Genomic DNA, 21,144 nt, shown 5'->3' with positions numbered 1-21,144 from the left:
CAGTAGCCTATGTTCAGAAAAAAACATTCGGATGGTGGATACGTACAAGCCTATGCAAGTTAGTCGTGTTTGAGTCCTTTGCTCGCACTATACATCTGCACAAGCGCCACACTGCTTTGATTACATCCTTAGGTTTACATCTGGTTTAAAGCCAAAGAAATCCCAAATTGGCTACTTTGGGCAATTAGAAGAAGTCCAAACATAGATGAACTATGTTGTAAATGCACAAATCAGTCCGTGCATGATTACATTGCTCCGTCCATCAAAAAGTCTGCGCATGCGCGAATATATCGCCCATCGTTGACTATTGGACTTACGATTGTTGGTTGGAACACTTTTACGTATCGCCCAACCCTCCAGCTTAGGCTTGCAAAGATGAACAAACAACTAAACTTATGGAAAAATGTCCACCAAAGTGGAGATAATGTATAGTGCTACTTTTGGCCAAAAGACATATCAGCATAAACACCTCATACTAACTGTCAAACACATGTGAAGGAGTGATGATTTGGGCTTGTTTGGCAGTCACAGGACCTGGGCACCTTGAATACACTTGAGTCAAATGTGAGAGTCCGAACTTCTACCTGATTCATATACTTGAAATGTGACGGGACCTTAAGAGAGCTGTGCATAAATGAATGCCTACAAACCTCAATGAAATGAAGCAACACGGTCAAGAGGAGTGGGTAAAAATTCTTCCACAAAGATGTGAGAGGCCGAAAAAGCCGTGCTGTTAAAGTTATTGCTGGTAAAGGTGGTGAGGCAGCTGAACAAACCTGATGAATGTAAGTCTTTCAACTTACCGGCTGACATTTGACTGGTGCAGCTTCCAGAGCAAATATTAATTATTATCCAAGGCTAGAAAAGATAAGGAGAATAATTGTGTGCAAATTTGAAGCCTGATAAAATGTTCTGACTTTTCAAACTGGAATGAAAAAGGGGCTGCAGAGAGTTGTGTGAAAAGCTTTTCTTTTCGCATGACCGTATTTGCCAGCTAGATATTAATTGGCCAGCAAGTTCACAAAGAAACTTCAGAGCTTTTTTTTCTTTTTCCTAGAAACCAGTTGTCTCCTGCATTACTGGAAATGAATATGCTGAGAGTTGTGAAAGAGAGCAAAAGCTCTACTAACAATCAATACAGAAAAGAACCCAAAGTTTAAACAGTGCTGACACATTTCGATTTTGTTTTGATGTGAAAATGTCTCCAAAGGAATAAACCCTGCAGCTGGTCAGTAAATTCCTAAAAGGTCACAGAAAAGCACAGTAAAAGAAAGAAAGAAACAAACAAACAAACCCCCAACATTGTGTTTAAATAAATGAAATAATTTTACATATTAATTTCAACCTGTCCTGAACTGTGCCGCCCAGAGAACATTCCCTCCACCTCCCACCTACGTGCGGTCAGGGATAAAGTAATGATCTATCAGCACCAAGACTACCACCCACTGTAACCTGACCATTAAGTGGGCCCTGTTTAGTTCACAGGTCACCCAGGAGGACCACTCGCAGCTAGGCGCTTAACACACAGGACTGGGTAGGAGACACTAATTAGGAGAGCTGTGTATGTATGTGTGTGTGTGCGTGCCTGATTGAAAGAACCAGAGCACAGAGACAAAAGCAGGGAGATAATATACAGAAGAATAGGATCTGCACTTCTGTGTGTATGTTTGTGTGTGTGAATGCAAAGAAACATACATATCAGGCCCCCTAGGATAATGCGTGGCATGGTATGTTTTTAATTGGGCTATTAGCTATGCAGCTGAGCTCAAGAGCGATGCTCCCTGTCAGACACTGAGGGGTTAACAACTGGGGTTAGCCTTTGAGGTTCAAAGACCTCTTGTTTACATTTGACTGAGTTGCTCCAAGGGGTGTGTGTGTGTGTGTGTGGGGGGGGGGGGGGGGAAGCCTTCTTGGTTCCACCTTTACCTTTTAAAACAAAGCCGCCCAAGCCCATAACAAATACTCAGAAATAATCACGCATATTAACATGTTTGCACAGAACCCACTCCTTTAGCATAACCTTTATGTAACCGCTCGCATCAACAGCGGTGTTGAGTTCTGCGCTCTGGGACCATCTTCTAATGTCAGCGAGTGTTGTTTGTTAAACTTATGCCAGCTCTGTGTCCCCAAACCAGAGGATTAATCACTTGTTGCTCGTCTGCGGCGGCCCTGCACCCTCCAAAGCGGGCAGAGGCTAAACTTTCGCACAGCACCCAACTCCTTTTGAAGTTGAGCATTGTGTAACCTAATAAGCTACCGTTTTTCCTCACAACATCTGCTTGTCAACCCCGCTTTCAACTCGGAGCCTCTGCCAACCAACCCGAAATGGGGGAGATTTAAAGAGGAGAAGAAAGAAAGAAAGAAAAACAACAACCTTCTCCTCCCCCTCGTCACCTCCCCCCCCCAGCCTTTTTGAATCTCCTCTTTGGGTAACGAGGTGCAATTACGGCCAAATGATTGTAATATTTTAGCCTGCTACATAATCAAGAAGAAACCACTTTTCTTTTTGTAATGTAAACACTACTTAGGGTGTTTTTGGATCTTTAAACTGGTGCGGTGAAAGCTGCCAGAACTTTCTGAGACGTCGTGCTGAATGGCAACGTGTGTCCGAGGAAGTTATATTTCTGTTTGGACAGAAGAATTAACTCGATTTCATGTGGCCTAAGGACACAAGAAGTAATGTTAAACACATTTCCCTGGATTTGAAGTGTAGCCAGGTGACGGACAGACAGGTATGGTATATGAAAAGGACTTTCACCGATATGTTTTCAAGATGTTTCGCCGGCTTAACAGTTTGCTCGGGCTGTGTAGCTCCCATGAGAGAGCCGTAGTACACTTGGGGGCCGCGGCAGCATCACACAAAGAGCTGGGCTGCTTGTGTTTTTGCAACTCTTTTTCTTTTTTCTCCCCCTTTTCTAAATCCTGGTGATTGTCCTGTGGGAGGAAAAATCTCTTAAGAGAGTGCCAAGATATTTTATACCCGGGGAATTGTGGCCACTGGGGGGCAGCTGAACAAACTTAAAAGACACAATTGATATATTAATGTTTGGCAAAAGTTTCCTGGATTCGTGTCTGATCACCACATGAATGTAAGTGTAGTGGTTGCACTCATTCCAGCCCTTTCAACTCATGTGTCGGTGTTTGATTGGTGCAGCTTTCAGAGAGCAAATATTAATTCTAATCTAAGGCTAGCAAAGATAAGGAGAAGAATTGTGTGTAAATTTGAAGCCTGATAAAAATGTTCTGACTTTGGACACAGGGATGAAAGAGGGGCTGATAAAAGTCAGATAGCAAAGCTTTACAAATTTCACTCTAATATGAACTTTCGTGCTCTGGCACTGACACGAATGTTCTGCGTGCACTTTCTCGTACATTTCCGCTTGTGCACATGTGCTTAAGAGAAAAGGCCATGGCAGCTTGCAGTGTGTGTGTGTGTGTGTGTCACCACCTTTCCCCCATCAGTACATTTTGTCTGTTCCGTCACATAGTCGAGTAGAAAAACAAGAATATGAAATGAAAGGGCAGAAGTGAAAACTGATTACCTGGGCAGATTTGGCAAGCTTCTGACTGTACTCCCTCTCAATCTGCTTCAGCCTGCTGTTGGTCTGCAAGGAGAAGAAGGGAGAGGGGAGTGTGAGAAAGAGATATGCAGACGGGCAGGTTGAGGGACACAAAGAGAGACAGGGTAGTGAAATTCAATCTTCCGTTAGGAAGTGCACAGAGACACATTACCCTCCCAACCTAACCATCCTCTCACACACACACTTTTGTGCTGACCTCTGCCTCTTGGCAGTGTGTCCCTGTTGAGCACGCCTGCGGCCCCTTGGCTCCGCGCCACTCCCAGCGCTCATGTGTGCCAGCAGGTAGCGATGGGCACAGTGCACAGTGGGCACCACTCCCCTTTGATCCCCTGCCAACAATTCATCACTTAACAAGACGAGGGGCTACGGTGAGGGGTGGGGGAATTAAAATGTTGCTGCCAATTAGCTATAGGGTAAGAAAAAAAAAAGCGAGGGAGACATTTGAGAGAAGCTGGGAAACTAAACAGGGCGGAGACAGAATAGAAGTGAATGGCGATTGTTGCTGGAAGTTTAGTGAGCGTTGCTCGTCTCTTTTGTTTTCCGTTGTTTCTCTATGGGAAGCTAGCCAGCTGGAAGCAAAGGCTGTGTGTTTCTAATGCGAGATCTTTCTCCTTTCAGCTAGCTGTGTTGTGCTGCCAGAGTTTCAATAAGAGGCTGAACTGTGGAGTGAGATAATTAGGTGTGAAGTGCTGGAATTCTACAGGGACGTCAGTAGCGGCCTGTATGGACGTGGATGTGGTCCATACAAGTACTAAGGAAACACTAAGGGTTGAATTAATGGGGGACAGAGGTCATTACGTGAAGGCCAGGCAAAGCTTTCAGTGGACGAGGATTAAGCTTAAGTCTCACATTCTGCTGTAAAACTACAGAAATCAGCATTTATATGCTATATATTATTTAGACGCTTCAGTTGCTATGCCACTAAAAAAGGGGCCACAGTTTAATATATTTCTTCTTCTAAATTCCTGAAAAACACACAACTGTAAACCATCAGCCATGCAGAGATGTATTCAGAAAGTTATTCTAAACTGTAGTAAACATGATTCTCTCTCTTTTGCGCACACAAACACTTACTTGACTCTCCTGACAGCCACTGACAGACAGACAACTCATGAACAAACACTGCTCCGCTGAACACTCCCACTCACAGCGATCAACACCTGAGCTGCGTTTGGACTCCGCACCCCTTCCAAAAACTTCCTGACAAACACGGCCGTCCGCTCTGAACGGACACACCTGTCACCACGGAAACACAGAGCCATCACCAAGGATACAAGCCCTGTCTTCCTGCGCCAGGACTCTTTGAGTGGCGGCCCGCTTGTCCCCAGGGGCCCTAAAGCAGCTGATGAGAGCGCGGAGGACAAAGGAGGGCGTAGGAAAGACGAGAGAATGAACTGTCTGTGCGAAAGGGAAACAAATGGAGTTCTTTTTTTACATTTTCTGTCTCAGCTCTGCTCCATATTGTGAGTGACTCTGTTATAATAACGAATATTTGTGTATTGTTCGTGTTCTATATTTAGAAAAATAAAAAAAAAGATGAAAGAAGAGTCTTAAATGTATCTATTTCTCCATTTACACATAATCGTCTCTACAGTTAATTTAGGTGATGTTTATACTGCACAATATGAGACTGTAGGTTCACATGTACATGGGTTTAAATTTACAGTGTGTAAAATTTTCACAGCTAGACCAAGATTCAAGTTGACGTCAGTAGACTGCAAAGTGCAGTAAACTGAGTTGTGTTTTCTTGCCCCTCCAACATGTTTTCAACAGCCAAGAGATCAAAAACATTAAATTTAAACTGCACCCCATAATGGCCCCAGCTGGCTGGAATGTTTCTATTACTGCTTGGAGGCGATCCAGATTCAGTCCACTGTTTACCTCAGCTGTCAATGCTGGATGAGTAGTGTCCACCTTTATTTACTCAGGAGGAAGCCGGGAATCTTTGTCAAAGGACTGTAATATAATTTGATGAGTCCGTGAAACTCACTTCTGACCCACGACAGTCACACTGAGGTGAGTTGTTAAAAATCCTGAACTACTGGTAAGCGCTGCTATTAGCCTCTGTTAGCTGCTGCTAACTGCCTTTAGTGAAACTTTCTTTGAAGTGGACTCAGACACTTGGCGAATAAACTCTCATATGAATCTAATTAAACTGTTTATCAGAAGGAAAAAACTGAAACTGGTTAGCACTATTGCCTCAGCAAGAAGGTCCTCAGCAGGTTTTCCCTGTGTTTGTGTAGGTTCTCTCCAGGTACTTGGGTTTCATCCAACAGGTCAAAGATATGGGAGAGTGGGGTGAAGGTAACAGGTGATTTTAAATTGTCAATAGGTGTGAATGTGAGTGTGAATGGTTGTCTGTCTGTCCTTCCTTGTTAGACCTGTGACAGACTGGCGACCTGTCCAGGATATATCCCACCTTTCACCCTACGACAACTAGGATAGGCTCCAGCCCCCTGGCGACCCTGATAAGGACAAGTGGAAAAGAATAAATAGATGGATAAGAAAGACAAGTGAGATTTTTAGGACACTCAAGTCTAACATTAGCTGGTATGATGTTAGCTTGTAACCAGCTGTTGTGGTTTAGCTATTTCTTGTCAAGCGGAGACGGAGTGTCACATGTCTAATCTGCTGACAACAAGGAATTGTGACAACATTGGGAATAAATAAGCATGTTTATGGACATTTTTGCCCTGACTTTATATTATGAGATAAGGCTTGAGATGCAAAGGAAGAGTATGACATTTTACACAGATGCCAGTGGTGCTGTCTCTTTCCTTCGTGGTTTTGGTGAAGATGACCCCTCCCCCGATGATAAAACATAGATATGATCCTTTATAACTTCACCCTGAAAATGCAGGTGTCTCTACATAAAATGCGATCAGTTGGTAGGGAGCTGTCCTACCTGGTCACCGTATTCAAATATAGTAAGGGAACATGGCAGCCTTCACAAACCAATGCCAACCAACTCCCATTTATTTTTAATACATTAATTATAAGTTTGAGAATGAATCAATTTGTTGGAAGATCTAATTACACACTATATATCCTTATTTTCCATTAAATGACCTCAAATTACTGACTGTACCTTTAGCATGTGGTCATACTGACACACAAACAGGCTCAGATTTTTTATAAAATCACAAAGAGCTTGCTACTAACTTATTCCTTTTACCTGAAGTCACTCGGGGGATTTCAGCAGGAAGTATTATAAAAAAGTATTTAAAAAAACTTCAAACATTATAAACCTCTACCATCTAAACACACATAAAAATGGACAGAAGTAGAAGAAAATATGGATAGTACACGCAGTGAAAAATACCCCATTTGGACTGTGACAAATACAAAGGGAAAACAGTGCTAAATTAAAAGCCCATCCATATGTGTGTGTCTGTGTGAGTGTGTAAGAACTTTCAAAGAGAGTACCTGCGCCCTGCCAAAGGCATTTTTGCGCTGAAGGCACTTTGAGGCTGTATCAGGCTCTTCAATCGCCTCTTAATCCTAGCGGTGTGGAGTGCAGCTGCTTTGAAGTGTGTTCGTCTTTGTGTGTGTGTGTGTGTGTGTGTGCGTGCGTAGATACCAGTGTGTGCTAAAGAAAGTGGAAGTAGATCTGAAGGTAAGGCATGCACCGCTTACCGGGACTTAATTAATAATCTGCAATGGGAAGCAGGCCAAACACACACATAGACACGGGCACACATGGATACATGGGCACACTTAAAAAGGATGGGGACATGAGTGGCACAAAGAAAGCGAGGGGGGGGGGACTTTCTCTCACACACTTAACGATACGCACACAAGTCACACTTATTCAAACAGACATAACAGACAAACAGGATGCATGAAGGCCAAACACACATCCAGAGTTTGATCTATTGCTGGAAATGAGATTTGCTCAAGGTGTGCAATCCCTTTGTTCACAACAGACGGCTGTATTCTTGCTAAAGGAGGAAGCAGCTAAGGTAAACACTTCTTAGTGTAATCAATGTAGTCACTGCATGGTAATGTTTGTGTCTTATAGTCAGATGCACAGTTTTCAGCAGTAGAAAACACATCAAATGTTCAAACTTTACTAAAAAGGTTTTTAAGATTTTCATACATGCAAAGCATTTCAAAAAGAAGTTGGGATGTGTTTCATCACCTCTCCTTATAACAAAAATCTCAAAGTGCTTGAACTAAGGAAATCAAAAGCAAAATGGTATCCCATTCCCACAAGTACCTTTTACCTGGACTGTACAGAAGCCAATTTAACACCTGTACTTTCCTTTTTTTTCTGTGAAGCTTTGTTTTTGTGCAGAATGCAGTTTGGTATTGTTTTACTGAAATAAACAATGTCCACACTGAAAAAAAGCTACTGTGGATGACTGCGTAGCTTCTCCCCCCAAAAAAGGAAAAAGCATATTGTTGGAATATACTCCATGAACTGGAGCCTATCCTAGTTGTCAGGGGTAAGAGGCGGGGTACAAATTGGATAGGTCACAGTCTATCGTGGGGCCAACACAGCCAGACAATCATGCTCATTCACAGTCAAGTAGTTTAGAATCAACCTAACCTGCGTGTAATTGGACTGTGGGAGGAAACTGGGGTACCTGGAGAGACTCTAAACAGGTACAAGGAAGACAAGCAATCTCGCTCTCTGCGACCTTCTTGCTGTGAGGCAACAGCCCTAACCACTGCACCTCTGTGCACACTACATATTATAACCCTGATGCCTTTCCCAAATATCCATCTAATGCTAATCATTATGCATTGCCAACGTCTAAACTCTTAGCACTGACAACAAGCGAGGAGCTCCATCTCACTAGAAAGAAAGTTTTCCAACTTTTGATTCTTCAGACCTCAGGAAAGTTTTCTGCTTTGCTACTATGCATGTTTGTTTTCTTTTGCATTTGTGCCACATTGTACTTATGGCAGCAAAGACAAACTATGTTCAGTTATTTTTATAAGAGTTCCTGAGTCCATGCAATGATTTATTTCTTTTTTGTTTTGCAGTACCGCCTGAGGACCAGATGGTCACAGACAGCCAATATTGGTTTTCAGCCTTGTCCCTTGTGTACAGAGATTTCTCCAGATTCCCTCAATCTTTTAATTACACAATGCACCATAGATGATGAAATTCCCAAATTCTTTGCAATATGTTGCCCAAACAGTCTTTCACAGAGAGGGGTAAACCACTCCCTATCTTTACTTCTAAAAGACTCAGCCACTCTGGGATGTTCTTTTAGCACTCAGTCATGTTACTGACTAACTTGATCCACTGCGAGACATTTCCCACTTTGTTTTTAAGCACGATGTGACTTTTCCAACTTTTTTTTGCAAAGAATTGCTGTCAACAAGTTCTGAGCATATATTTCAAAGAACTAGAACATTCCTTAGTTTCACCACTTCATTAAAAATGGGGTTTAAATATCTTGCAAATCATTGCATTTGTTTTTATTTACATTTAAAACAGCAATCCCAACTTCTCCGAAAACAAGGTTTTATTTCCAAAATCTCTTCCATCTTGGACAGGATATTGCTTCCATATGGCATTTTTCTGCGATGTGTTTCCAATCATCTCACATTGCTAAAGAGCAATTATGGTTTTCAGCATCGTCCTAAAGCTGAACTCTGACAAAAGGCACAAAACTAAAGTCAATACTTGCTTACGCAAGGATGATATCACAAGACACATCGAAAGGACACAGTGCGGACTCCAATCCGAAAAGTGGTTAGGTAAAGAGCCGGGACGTTACAGTGAGTTACAACATGCTCTTTTAATGGCTGTTGGTGGTTTAACCCTGCATACAACAAGTTGTGTACGACACGCTGGGGAGCAGATTTGTGGGGGTTCGTTTGTTGAAGGAAAGAAAGCGATTTCAAAGAGAAGCTTTTCTCCATTGCTCCACAAAGCCTTCAGTTTTAGTGGCAGCAGTATTTGTAAGCATTCAAAACGATTCTCTGTTCACCGCGCATGACTCTCATAACAATTTGAGTTCAATCTGCTAGTGAGGGAGAGCTGGGAGATGTTATTTGCTCGTTTGTCTGTAATCATTGCTGTCTTGCTGCGCTCGCCTGTGTATCTGCGTGTGCGAGAGAGAGTTGCTGCTGTAATGACAAGAGGCTTTATTTCCATTTCACAGTTTGCCATCACTGCCTGTCAGTAGTGATTCTCTTCATCCCTGCTGCTAACTGTCAGTGCCGCTTCATACACAGCACAGAAATAATGCATCACGGGCACGCACAGGCAGATAAACATACATCAAATACGCAGACACACGCAACATCCCAAATGTTCAGTGATTACACACTCCACCAGCTGGATCTTTATAACAGAAAACCAATTATATCCTTTTGCCATCAGTGTGAAAGGGATTAAAATCTAACCTACATCTTAAGGCTGGGATAAAAAAAAAAAGAAGTTTGAGGATTTAAACGCTTCGAATGCTGAATCAGATGCTGAAAGTGTCTCAGTCATGCTTTCTGTGCCCAGATTTGTGCGTTAACTGTTCACAGGCATTGGTCTTAACTTGAGATGACAGTCAAGCTGTGACTTAACACAAGAACACGCAGAATCGTCTCAGTTATTCACTGAAATCTCGCAGAGTCGCAATGAAATTCGGTTTAGACTTCTCTGTGTAGGTACATCTCTATTTATGTCTTCAGTGTATTTTGGATTGATGTTACTGATGTTAAGGTGCAGCATGATTTTCAGTTGAACTGAGACATTTTCCCCCTCGCTACACACACACACACAACTAAAAAACAACAACATAGTGGTGTCCCACTTAAAACTCCACTTCAAACCAAAGTGTAATCTATAGCGTGCAACAAGATGGGAGCTGCCTGACGCCATGTTTTAATGCGATTGGAAAAAAGTGTGTCGCTTCCCTCCCTCCTCTTGGATGACTTCAAAAAGTGAGCGAGGGAGCTGTGTGATGTTTTTTTTGGGATGGCAGAGCTTTTACTTTGACTCTTTCATCTGCTGGGTGACTCACTCGCTCGCTCTCTCCCTCCCTCTCCGCCGCCGGGCCCGATGGTGCACTGAGGAAACGAGGAGCTCGCAGAGATCCGGGCATGCGCGCACGGAGCTGTGATGCCAACATATACCAATGGAAGGCAAATCCAAATTTAGCCAATAATCTGCACAAAACATCTTAAACTTTACCCTCCACCCCTCCCCATAAAATCAGATCCCTTGCCTTGCCCCTCCAATCTCTTTGTCTCCCGGTTAGTCTGTCAGTGTGAGGTGAATGTGGGCCCTCTTTGATCATCCCCCAGCCACTGTTTTTCTCCTCCTCGCCTAATCCATGACCGACTGAATAATATGATTTGGTATATCTCCAAATGGCAGAGGACCAACCTAATAAGTCAGCAACGACAGGAGGCAAGAGAGAAGAACGAGACGTAGCTATGACAAATACAATGACAACAACCTTGTACCACCATCTTCCGGCTGAGAGAGAGAACAGTAAGCTCTCTGGAGGTCAGGATCAGAGCTAGAAAGAATGAATGGCTTCACGTGGATAAAATATGAACGAATGTATTAAAAACCAACCAAACAAACAAAAAATTAAACAGCTATCACATCTTCCTGAGTCGCGACGTGGAATCTGAGACTTGTCTATAGTTTTAGCACCAAAAGACTGTGTTCTCCAAAGAAATGAGACATTTATGGACCAGTTTATGGCTGGTCCCAAGATAAACACTCATAATAATGATGATAACAAATGCAGTGCTCTAAAACACCACCTGTGGAATATTTCTGTGGCTCACTGTCACGTTAAGATATGCTTCACGCTTGCAAAAATTATAAATCTTTTACCTCAACTGCTATTCTGTTTGAGCAGATTTCTTTTCTCACGTTTTATGCAGTAAGCTGCTAATTTCCTACAGGCACGCAGAAAACGGGCACGTAAAGATTTACACAAACATTTTAAATAAAGAAAGCCAAAAAAAAAGTCTGCCAATTGGAGCTGTAAATTCTCTGAAAATTAGGAAAATCAGCCGTGCGCTGGTTTTGTGCTAAAAGCATCTTGGGTGGTCTGATCACAAGTGCACGGCTCTAAATATGGATGGGAATGCAACACATTGAAGGCACATCAGGATCCAAACAGTCAAACCACATTCGGTCAGGGGTGCATGCGTCCACACATGGAAAGTTGTGTGAAAGCAGATGCGTGCACGGCCACATAAAAGTCTGCACAGTCAGCGTAGTGCACAGCACAACAAACAAAACTTATATACACATGAATTCCTTGGTGCAAACAAATTTTTAAAAAGGTTTTTAAAGTTTGTAGCCAAGCTGAAGCACCCAAGGCCTGCAGAAACCCTGTTCTCCAGATGTAATACTGAAAACAAAAGAAAAACCTCATTTTAAAGGGATTGCAGCAATTTTCTACAAATTAAAATGAAATGTGAGTGTAGATCTGTATACGCTCTCTTAAGACTTGAAAGTATATGAAAATCATTCCAGCTAAAATGATTTCTAAAGGGAAAGATTTGGAAAATCAGGGATCAGATATCAATAATGTGTCGAACTATTTAGTTCAGTTCTGTGTTATTCTATCTTTATATCACCAAATAATAGCAAACTCCTCAAGTTATCTCATTCTCAAATTTGGGTGTCCATGTCATTGGCCTGCCTGTTTGCCCAGCAGAGTGACAATAATACCCCATCAGCCTTTTACGTCCGAGGGGTAAAAAACCCAGTCACTACTGCTTTGAGAGGAAACGACTCTAATGCAAATAAATTCACAGCACCTGATATATAGCGCCATTACACTTTTACATTTATTACTGTATTCACTTTAGTTCACAAAAAAAGTTCAGTAAATTAATATTCTTTGATGTTTTTGGACAATTTATGTTACGAAATTAGGAGATCAATGTTCAAGGCTGAGCCTGATGTTGCCTTACGTGTAAAACAATGATTCCCAGTCACCTTCTCAGATGGGAGAATACACCTTCTTATACTTATTATACACTGAATATCAGATGTGAGCTTGGAATCAGCAGAAAGGTATCTGTATCAGACTGAAGGTTGAAGAAGTCGGATTATATATCCCTGCTTTGTATGACGGATATTCTCAATTCCTAGCTGTTTGCAGTTAACAATACAAAATAAATAAATAGATAAATGCTGGCGGCTGCCAGTGTTACCTGGCAGTATAATCTTTAGGTGGCACAAATGCCCTGGAAGTACAAGTTCTAAAATACCAGATCATCTCTTAGCAAGTTAAAAGATGTTCCACGCTTATTGTTTATGTTTAAAAAAAATGAGCATGAAATATCTTTTAAATCCTCTGCGATCAAATTTTGCCCTGACCTGAAAATCCATACAGTTTTAGCAATTTAACAGCGGAGGGGTAATTATCATTCAGCCTGAAACAGTGGTGTACAGATTATACTGCACCATTGAGAAACCTGGGAAATAGAAAAGGGATGAATTGAACTAGGGTAGCATGGTGGTGCAGTGGTTAACACCACAGCAAAAAGGTCCTGGTTTGAATCCACCATCTGGCTGAGTCCTTTCTGTGTGGAGTTTGTATGTTTTCCTCATGTCTGCATGGGTTCCCTCCAGGTACTCTAGATTCCTCCCACAGTCCAAAGACATGGAGTTAGTTAGGTTAGGTTAACTGGTGCAAATGTAAGTGCAAATGGCTTTCTGTCTCTGTCTACAACACACTAGTGACCTGTTCAGGGTGTTGGATAGGGGGGTTACGAAGAGAAGCCTCTTCTCTCAAAAAAGAACATCTCAGCACAGGTTTGTAAAATCAGATCTGAACGAACAACCAGATTTCTGGAACAATGTCCTTTGGACAAATGAGAATAAAGTAGAGATGTTTGACCATGATGGACAGCACTATGTCTGGGGATATCAAAACACAGCATATGAGAACAAACAGCTCGTACCAATTGTCGAGCACAGCAGTGGAGGGGTGATGACCTGGGCTTATTTTGCAGGCACGGGACCATGAATTCCTCTGTATGTCTAAGTATTCTAGAAAGAGACGCGCGGCCATCAGTTCAGCCCAGAGTGGATCATGCAGCCTCAGCATGATTGAAATGCTGTGGCATTTAGGAGAGCTGTGCATAACTGAATGCCCACATACCTCAATGAACTGAAGCAAGACAATAAAGAAGAGTGAATGAAAATTCCTCCAAAAAAATTGAGAGAGATTAATAAAGTCATACAGAAAATGATCACTTCAGTTATTGCTGCTAACTGTGGTTCTACAAGCTGCTGACTAAAAGGATCTGATTAGTTTTTTCTGCTTCTGCACTTTCACTTAGCTTTTGTTGAATAAAAAAAAACATTGCAATAAAATATGTGTTGCTGTTCACCTGAGGTATTTAAATTAGTTTAGGACCTGCTAAGGACCAGATTATAAAAAAAAAAAAAAAGAAGTCCTGGTATGTAAAACCTTGGAATTGAAATAGGGTGCACTTTCTTATTTTCATCACTATAAAAGGCTTATACATTTGCAGCATCGCGCCAGTGAGCGAAAACACAAAACAAAGCCCCAGTTCCAGTTAGGGGATACAGTCTCATTCACCTTCTGAAGCTAGGTAGCTTTCAGAGGAAAACCTCTCAGGTTAAAGTGAAAAACGTCCTTGAAGCAAACAAAAACACCTGTGAAACTAAAGAGACCAATTGGAAGGCACAGGCCTCCATGGTGTAGCTGTCTGATGCTCAGCCTGTGTGCGCCTATGTCAGAGGATGACTGAGCTCTGTAGTGCCTTTCATGTCATGGACATCACATGGGGCACAGCCAGGGGGAAACTAGTGCAGTGACAGGAAGCAGCGGTTGGCTACTGCATGCCAAAAAGCTGCTTTCTCATTGGCTGACTTTGCCTTCAGGTAATTTTGTCACACTTGGTTAGTTTTTGATGAAATGCCCTGTTCCTTTGATGTGGGGTGCAAGTGTGCATGCACATGGACACTACCCTGTGCATGCACACACAGTCCTTTTCTACTACTTACCCATGGAAAGCTTTTTTTCTCCTTCATTTTTAATGTACACGTGTTGGTTATACCAACAATTAAAATAATATAAGAAAGAAGCTGGTGTATGTCATACAGATGCAACAAGGAAACTCAGCATGTCTCTGTATTTATGCGCCCTCTCTTTTCTACCGGTACACACTCATGCAGATGTAGTCAGGTCCACACAACCATATTAGACAAAATTCACACATCTAACCTCTTCTTGCAGTTCAAGGTGCTTTACTCTCCAGACTAAAGGTAAATATAAATTTTAATTTCCAAATTTCATTAAATTCCTATCAAACCTGAAGCCTCCTGATCTTTTGTCTTTCATTGTCTCAGAACTCTTGGCTGTATTAGCAAGCAAGGTGTGGCTATACATGGATATATACAGTTGTGTGGGGTGAAGACGTCCAACATAAAGACCTTTTCTCCACTAGCCAAATGTCAAACTTCATATCCCTATTAAGCACCGGGTGGGGGGGATTAATTAGGCATATTACCGTGATCACGACTGCATTGTAATGCAGTGTAGTATTCTGATAATATCTTATTGTGGGGTGTGGGGTGATTTCAACTTCTACTAAGCACTGAGTGCAAATATAGCTGGTGTTTGACAAGAACCTGTTCATATGCATGTGGTAAGAAACTGTGCCTCCAAGCTGCTTAGCGAAGGTTTCTGGTTAAAACTAACTATTTACAGAAAGCACAAACATTATAAGTCTTGCTAGAGCTTGAAGGAAGGGTTAAAGATATCGGTGAAGACTGAGAGAGAGAGGGAGAGACAGAGAAATGGAGGGTGGAGGTGTAGGGTAGAATAAAAAAGTCAAATAAGGAGGTGGTGTGGGTAAGAGGCAGGATTCATGCTCACTGTAGCCCAGAGATGAGGCGTCTTTATCAGGCACAGAAGCGGCTTCACAGACCCCTCAGTGCAGAATAGAGATTGAGAGGTCTGGGGCTGTGTGTGTTCACACATGTGCATGTATGTGTGTACACACACACACACACTAGCAAAGATAAGCTTCAATAGCATCCAGTCTAACACACCTCCACACACCTTTTCCTGAGCCTGCTTCCATCACTTTTCCTTCTCTCCTTTCCTTTTTGGTGATCAAATGCATTGAACTATCTCAACGTCTGATCTTATCGCCTCTGATTTCCTGCTTCTCATCATTTCATTCCAGAAGCTTTGCCAGTCTACTCCCAGAACCTCCACCAAAACACCGCTCCCCCACATCCCCCCTGTATCCATCGCTCTCCCTTTCTGTCTCTCCCTTAAACGCACGTGTCTTTGATGAGAATCCATTCATGGATTTAATGGATTTCTCTTGCCTCTTTTTTTTTCTTTTTTCAGGATCTGGGAGATGGGTTAAAAAAATATATAAATATATATATAAAAAAAGAGGGAAAGCTGGCCTGCTCAGCCTCTGCTTCCAAGAGCATGGTGGACTGCAGAGGACAGCATTTCTGTCTGCATCAAAAGAATGAGAAATTTTCAGCTTACAAAACAGGGCGAACGAGTCAATATGGATCTGAGGTCTGGCTGACTTCAATTGCATGTGGGAAAAAAAGAAACAGGGTGTAAGAAATAGTAAAAGTTTTCCCTGCCCACTGCAAAGTCAAACTTGGAGAGAGATAAGAAAGTACAAAAAAAAAGGGAAAGTAAGATGTTCAACCTTTGGTGAATCTTTTTTTGAAGAATCAACGTTGAGCTGACAAAAAGGATGGAGAAATCATTAATCTCTTCATGAAAGTGAAACTAGCGCATTGCTGATAGTGTTATCTGTCTGAGTTCAACGCAGCTTTGAATCCACTCCAGACTGCCCAGCAACTGTGGGTCATTTTTTTTCTTGCGTACATAAAAGACCAAAGACACACAGAGGAATTAAAGCGGGGCCTAAAAGATAAAACAACTTTTAGCTGAAAAACAGCCTTCGCATATCCAAAAGGGACTGATAGTAAATAGCGTGAGTTCTTCAAATAAAGATTACGCTGTCGTAAGCACACTCTCTTTCTCGGGTCTTTCTCGCTTCAGAATTACTGATTCTGTTCGCCATATGGAGCCAAAATGGCCGCCTGGGTGCTTCGGAGGTCCCTGCATTCCGGGCCTAATGCTGCACAGCTGGTGTGGGATGGTGTTTAATGAAAAATGCTCTCTTTGATGGGCCCTGCAGTAAGGATTAGTTTATGATCAACACCACCTTAGGTCAGCTTCCTGCTAGGCAAGCACAAGATTATGAGCGATTTCGCAACCGTGGGTCCAGCTTCTAAGGCGGCGAACGAACGAATATGACAGAGAGAAAGTAAAAAAGCACAAAAGCAAGAAAAGAAGATGGATACTTGATGGAAGATTTCATTGAAGTACTTCCTGGTGCGTTAGGAATAGTAAAAAGCAATGCTGAACAATGGCTCTATTGAAATGCTGCGGTTTTCTCTCTACAACTGACCTTGCACATTTCAAAACAGTATATTCCACGATGATAAGTGGGTTACCCCAAAGACCCAAAAGTACAAATAGTTTTGATTTTGACAGCACTATTGCCCAACTTTTTGTTTAGGCATATTCGGTTGATTTGATTGAGCAGTTCAGGGAAATCTGTCCTTAGGGTCAGATAACATTGGCCCATTTGTATTCTTAGCCAAATGCTCCGACATTTAAAACAGTTTCCCAGACTCACTGCAGCCACAAACGTTCTAGACATTACCTGACCAAATGTAAGCAGTCAGGACTGGACACTGAGCAGTTTTTAACATGCCAGCTTTCTAGTTCGAAGTCTGTGTGATGTCCGAGTGAGCCTGTGACAACAGATCGAGAATTCACAGAAAGCGAGTGGGCGCCGCGTGTCCCGCCTCCTGCGCATTTTGCCCATGCAGTACTCTCACCTCAACCAAACTGCTCTGCAGCAATGAGAATGTGCTTGGAGTGAATGTCCCTCATTATGAAAGGGCAACTTCGTGCAATGTTCAGACTAAATACCCAGGGTTGTTGGATAAAATCTCCTAATAGCAGGAGATGAGGTGCCTACCAAAGATTTTAAAGACTTCGTTGTTACACCAGAAACTTTGCTAGAACAACAAATCAGGTTCAGTAGATCTAACAGCTGATGTGAAAATGAGAATCACTGTTTTTAACACTCAGCCTCCAAAACAAAGCTTCTGCATCCCATCTTTCTTGACTTCAGGTGCTGTTTTTAAGCACAAGGCTTCTATGAAACCCCCTCTCTTTTATACAGGTATACAACCTCTTCAGTTCATCCTCTTTTTCTCAAATTCACTGTTTAAATTATTCGAGATGTTCTGTTGCTGCTTTTGATGTTTTCCCAGGTTGTTTTCTTCTTTGACTTTTGGAAAACATGCAGATTCCCCACACCTCCTTAACCTTTACTACTCCAGGCATTCCAGTATTCATTCACCCAGTCAAAACAGAGTTAAAAACCCATATCTTATACTTTCTCACCTTCTCATGTGCAGCATCCTTCTCCTGCTGGTGGTTTCTCTCGAGCCGGTCCAGGGATGCCTGCTTGTCCAGGGTTGCTCTTTGCTTTTCCTCCTCCTGGAGCAACGCCATCTCGGCCAGCTGCTGCTTATGCTGGGCATGGGCCTTCTTGAGGTCCTCACGTAGCTCTGACAACTGGGCCTCCAAATCTGCAATTGTCTGGACAGAGATAAAAAGAAACCTGCTGAATTAAGTAAATTAAAATTAATGTCCAGTAATTTTTTTCCTCTATGTGTAGAAGGCTTTCTTTTATAAGTGATACTATTATACTTTTGGCTTTTATTTTTAAATATTTATTTTTATACTAGCCCTGAGTACAGCTCTTTTGTCGATTCACTGTCTGAAACAAACCATTTGAGCTGATCTTCCTTTAAGACAACTTCTGATTGGTTGCCACTTGCAAACAGGCTGTTAGGGTGGGACTGACGGGTGCACGCGATGATTATATTATAATATAATATATTATATTAAGATAAGCTTAGCTAAGCATGCAGAGCAGTTTGAGCCTGAGAATTTTGCTCAGGCTCAAACTGCATTTTGCAAAGGTGATTACTTTCAAATTTGCTGAGGTCATTATTTGAAGCTTTGGCCATGTTCAATATGAGCGTCCCACCATTGTAACACTAAGTACATCACAAAAAATAAAAAGTCCACATTTTAAGTACAGGTTTCTTGTATTTCTGTTTACTGAGAATTGCATATTGAGGGTTTTTTACCATCTGTGTTGTCATGGTCCTGGATCTTAGACCCAGGGTTTAGAATTTTTGTGGGTTCATGACTGCTTTTGGTTTTGGGAATGAACTGTGTTTGAGTTTTATTGTTTGTTTCTTTTGTAACACCGGCTGTACTGTTGATACTTTTGCTTGATGTCATTTATATCTTCCAACAGAGTGTGTGTGTCTTGGTGAGGCAGTTTTTAGTGAGTTCCCTTTTGTGCTCTATTCTGTTCCAGTCAGTGTTTTTCTCCTTCAGTGTCAAGTTCAATTCAATTTTATTTCACAACAACAGCTGCATCAAGGCACTTTATATTGACTTTGCATTAATGGAGAGAAAACTCCAACCCCAACAATCCGATGGAATCCTGTGAGCAAGGATTTGGCAAAAGGGGGAAGGAAAAACTCCCTTTTAATAAGAAGAAACCTTCAGCAGAACCAGGCGCACGGAGCCATCCGCCATGCGATGAAGCCCTTACCCCTCTCTCGACCTCTCTCAGCCTTGACTTTGCTCCGAAGAACGTTTTAATAGCGCTGCCAGTGAGAGTCAACATTACATAGTAAGAATGCTAATAAGTACAACCCTCCACGGCCCATGAAACACCAGAAATAGACTGGTCTGACATGCTGTGAAGCTGCATCTCAAGAGTTTGGGAGATGTCAAAAGGAGAAGATAAGTCTACTGTTTTGTCAAACCTACATCACATATTTGGGATGATGGAGACTATCTGCAAGAAATACGGGTGGGGGACTTTACATTGAAATGCACCTTATATCCTTACAGCTACTTTAGTTAGCTGTATTCACATACATTCAATACTGTAAACAGCAATGGACAGAAAAAAATAAAACACCTCGCAGGCATATTGTAATCATTTTACACAAATTACAAGCAATGAGCAAAGCGCATTGTAGTTAAGTGTAGGTGGATCTAAGATGAATTGCAGTGTTTCACACTTCCCTACCTGTATTGCATGTATTCCCCAGCTATTGCACATCCTCATTACTCTCCTTGGCTTTTTTCTTTTTACTCCTCTTACTGTGGTTTGCACTGTGCGCTCAGGCTCCTGCCCCCTCCCGCTCCTCAAAAGCCTGGGCATCCCAGGACAACGCCACGTTAAGGCAATCAGACAGAAAGCGTCTGAAGTCTTTTTTAGCGGGCACTGGGGAGACTTCAAAGCAATGTCACAAAAACAGGCAGATGTTGTGGCTGTGTTTCACTCGCTTCTACATTGGCACGAGCACACACACACACACACAGATCCATTTGCACACATACAGACACACACATGCCTACACAGAGAAGCAGCCACACATGGCACACTGTCACACACATAGGTTGCCATGCGGCGCATTCAGAGAGAGAGAATGTGAGGTAAAACAAACAAACGCATGCACTCCTCTGCGTCCCACTCTTCTGTCTCTCAATATTACCAGTCTCACTGCTCCTCTAGTGCCTTCTTCAAGTGCAAGCAGCTATGAGATCTGAGCCCTCGAGAGTCTTTAATGTATAATTCTCTCTTTAACAAATGTTGGGAATGTGTCCTCCAAAAAAAATCTTTTAATAAGTTAGAACATAATCTACCAGAACAGAGACATTGGCAATGACACTTCAGGAACTTAAGAGGCCAAAAGTGCATGTTTTCATTGGGGGGAGTGAACACAGTCGCTTCAAGAGGGCACGTGTTAGCAGGCTGATGGGGAGCTCTGTGAAGGAGCAGCTCTTGGTAACAATAGAAGAGTGTCAGATGAAATACTGGGTCAAACCGTGTCAGCTAGGATGACAAAACACTGGCAAAACAACCTCAGTGAGAGTGGTTAAGGACTGAATAAGAGTTCAATCAAGGGAAAATATCACAGTCAAGTGAGGATCAGTCATAAGACTTTATCAACACTTATAAAGATTGTATTAAGATTCTCTAAAATCCTCTAAGAGACCACAACTAACTGCTTTTTCTCCTACTCTCCACTAAACTGCACAGTGACAACCCCGCACAGCTAGGATGAGCAGTGATTCTTCTGTGAAGAAAACAAAATGAAATGAAGAAATGCATAATAAACGATGGGTATCTGTGAATATGCTTTATCACGATTTCACAAAACAGAAAACAAAATAATGAGGAAAAACGTGCAATCAGTTCAGTATATCTAACATTAATTGAGTCTCAACAGATTAGCATAATTACTCCGCTGGTATGCCAATTAGGCTCTTTTAGAGACTTTAATGTCAGATGTTAAATATGAAATGAGACTGTAACTGTAACCAGAGCCCGACCCTCATTTAAGTCGGCCGGTATCACAGGACGATAGGGACTCAAAGGTACAGTGCCAGAGTGTGTTAGATGGACCAAATTATGAAATTAAAGAACATAATGCAGAAAGATA

At 42.1% G+C, this 21,144-nt stretch overlaps 1 protein-coding gene across 8 annotated transcripts in view; it reads right to left on the bottom strand.

Annotated features, from left to right (window-relative positions):
* cep112 (centrosomal protein 112) overlaps window positions 1-21,144 on the bottom strand; it is a 122,911-nt gene that overhangs the window by 32,627 nt on the left and 69,140 nt on the right. For all 8 annotated transcript variants that reach the window (XM_040051023.1, XM_040051053.1, XM_040051061.1 and 5 more), the window contains 2 exons: window positions 18,008-18,205; window positions 3,543-3,605 (listed from right to left, as the gene is read on the bottom strand). In XM_040051023.1, the coding sequence (XP_039906957.1) occupies window positions 3,543-3,605; window positions 18,008-18,205 (261 nt within the window). The remainder of the gene's footprint in view (window positions 1-3,542; window positions 3,606-18,007; window positions 18,206-21,144) is intronic.

The sequence above is a fragment of the Simochromis diagramma genome, unplaced genomic scaffold, assembly GCF_900408965.1.
Source record: "Simochromis diagramma unplaced genomic scaffold, fSimDia1.1 OVJJ01000321.1, whole genome shotgun sequence".
Taxonomy (NCBI): domain Eukaryota; kingdom Metazoa; phylum Chordata; class Actinopteri; order Cichliformes; family Cichlidae; genus Simochromis; species Simochromis diagramma.
This window is presented reverse-complemented; position numbering and strand designations above follow the sequence as displayed.